This window comes from Anneissia japonica, unplaced genomic scaffold, assembly GCF_011630105.1.
Source record: "Anneissia japonica isolate Jap-2015-1 unplaced genomic scaffold, ASM1163010v1 scaffold28368_len1172_cov138, whole genome shotgun sequence".
Lineage (NCBI taxonomy): Eukaryota > Metazoa > Echinodermata > Crinoidea > Comatulida > Comatulidae > Anneissia > Anneissia japonica.
Genome location: NW_022748418.1, coordinates 1 through 1,172, shown reverse-complemented (window position 1 = coordinate 1,172; position 1,172 = coordinate 1). Strand labels below are relative to the sequence as shown.

The 1,172-nt window shown below is 35.9% G+C and overlaps 1 protein-coding gene across 1 annotated transcript; it reads left to right on the top strand.

The window, feature by feature from the left end:
* Positions 1 to 196: 196 nt before the first annotated feature.
* LOC117120895 (hyalin-like) lies at positions 197 to 1,138 on the top strand (the record flags this gene model as incomplete). The annotated part of the gene is made up of 3 exons (XM_033265992.1): positions 197 to 375; positions 505 to 753; positions 890 to 1,138. Coding segments are annotated over 3 exons (677 nt in total), but the record flags the coding sequence as incomplete, so codon positions are not given.
* Between the last annotated feature and the right edge of the window lie 34 nt (positions 1,139 to 1,172).

Sequence of the window (1,172 nt, the reverse complement as noted above, 5' to 3'; positions counted from 1 at the left end):
AAAATTATGCTTAAGCAAAAATACTCTACAAGTGATACTTTATAGGCTTTTCAACAAACAATTATATATTATTAAAATCTAATGTACTTTACAGATAACGAAGATCCTGTATTGACATGTCCACCTGACACCAGCTTATCAACTGACGGAGGAATGTCGACAGCTACTGTCGCATATAATTCTTCGGATGTTTCAGTATTATCACATATAATGCTTCGGATGTTACAGTAACTGACAACTCAGAGGAAAGTCTTGTTCCAACTACCACAACATCATTTCCAGCTCAATTTGTGATAGGACCAAATAATATAACGTACACAGCCACCGATTCTTCTGGAAATACCGGTAGTTGCACATTTACAGTAATGGTTACAGGTTAGTTACATTTCTTTATGTATACATAGACTTACTCCGTATGAAATTATGCTTCAGGAAAAATAATATGTAAGTGATACTTTGTATGCTTTTCAACAAACAATTATGTAAATCTAATGTACTTTACAGATAGCGAAAATCCTGTATTGACATGTCCACCTGACAGCAGCTTATCAACTGACGGAGGAATGTCGACAGCTACTGTCACATATAATGCTTCGGATGTTACAGTAACTGACAACTCAGAGGAAACTCTTGTTCCAACTACTACTACATCATTTCCAGCTCTATTTGTGGTAGGATCAAATAATATAACGTATACAGCCACTGATTCCTCCGGAAATACCGGTAGTTGCACGTTTACAGTAATGGTTGAAGGTTAGTTATATTTTGTTATCTATACATGGACTTACTCCATATAAACTTATGCTTAAGCAAAAATACTCTACAAGTGATACTTTGCAGGCTTTCCAACAAACAATTATTTATTATGTAAATCTAATGTACTCTACAGATAGCGAAGATCCTGTATTGACATGTCCCCCTGACACCAGCTTATCAACTGACCGAGGAATGTCGACAGCTACTGTCACATATAATGCTTCGGATGTTACAGTAACTGACAACTCAGGGGAAACTCTTGTTTCAACGACTACAACATCATTTCCAGCTCAATTTGTGATAGGACCAACCAATTTAACGTATACAGCTACTGATTCTTCAGGAAATACTGGTAGTTGCACATTTACAGTAACTGTTACAGGTTAGTTATATTTCCTTATGGATACTTAGACTTA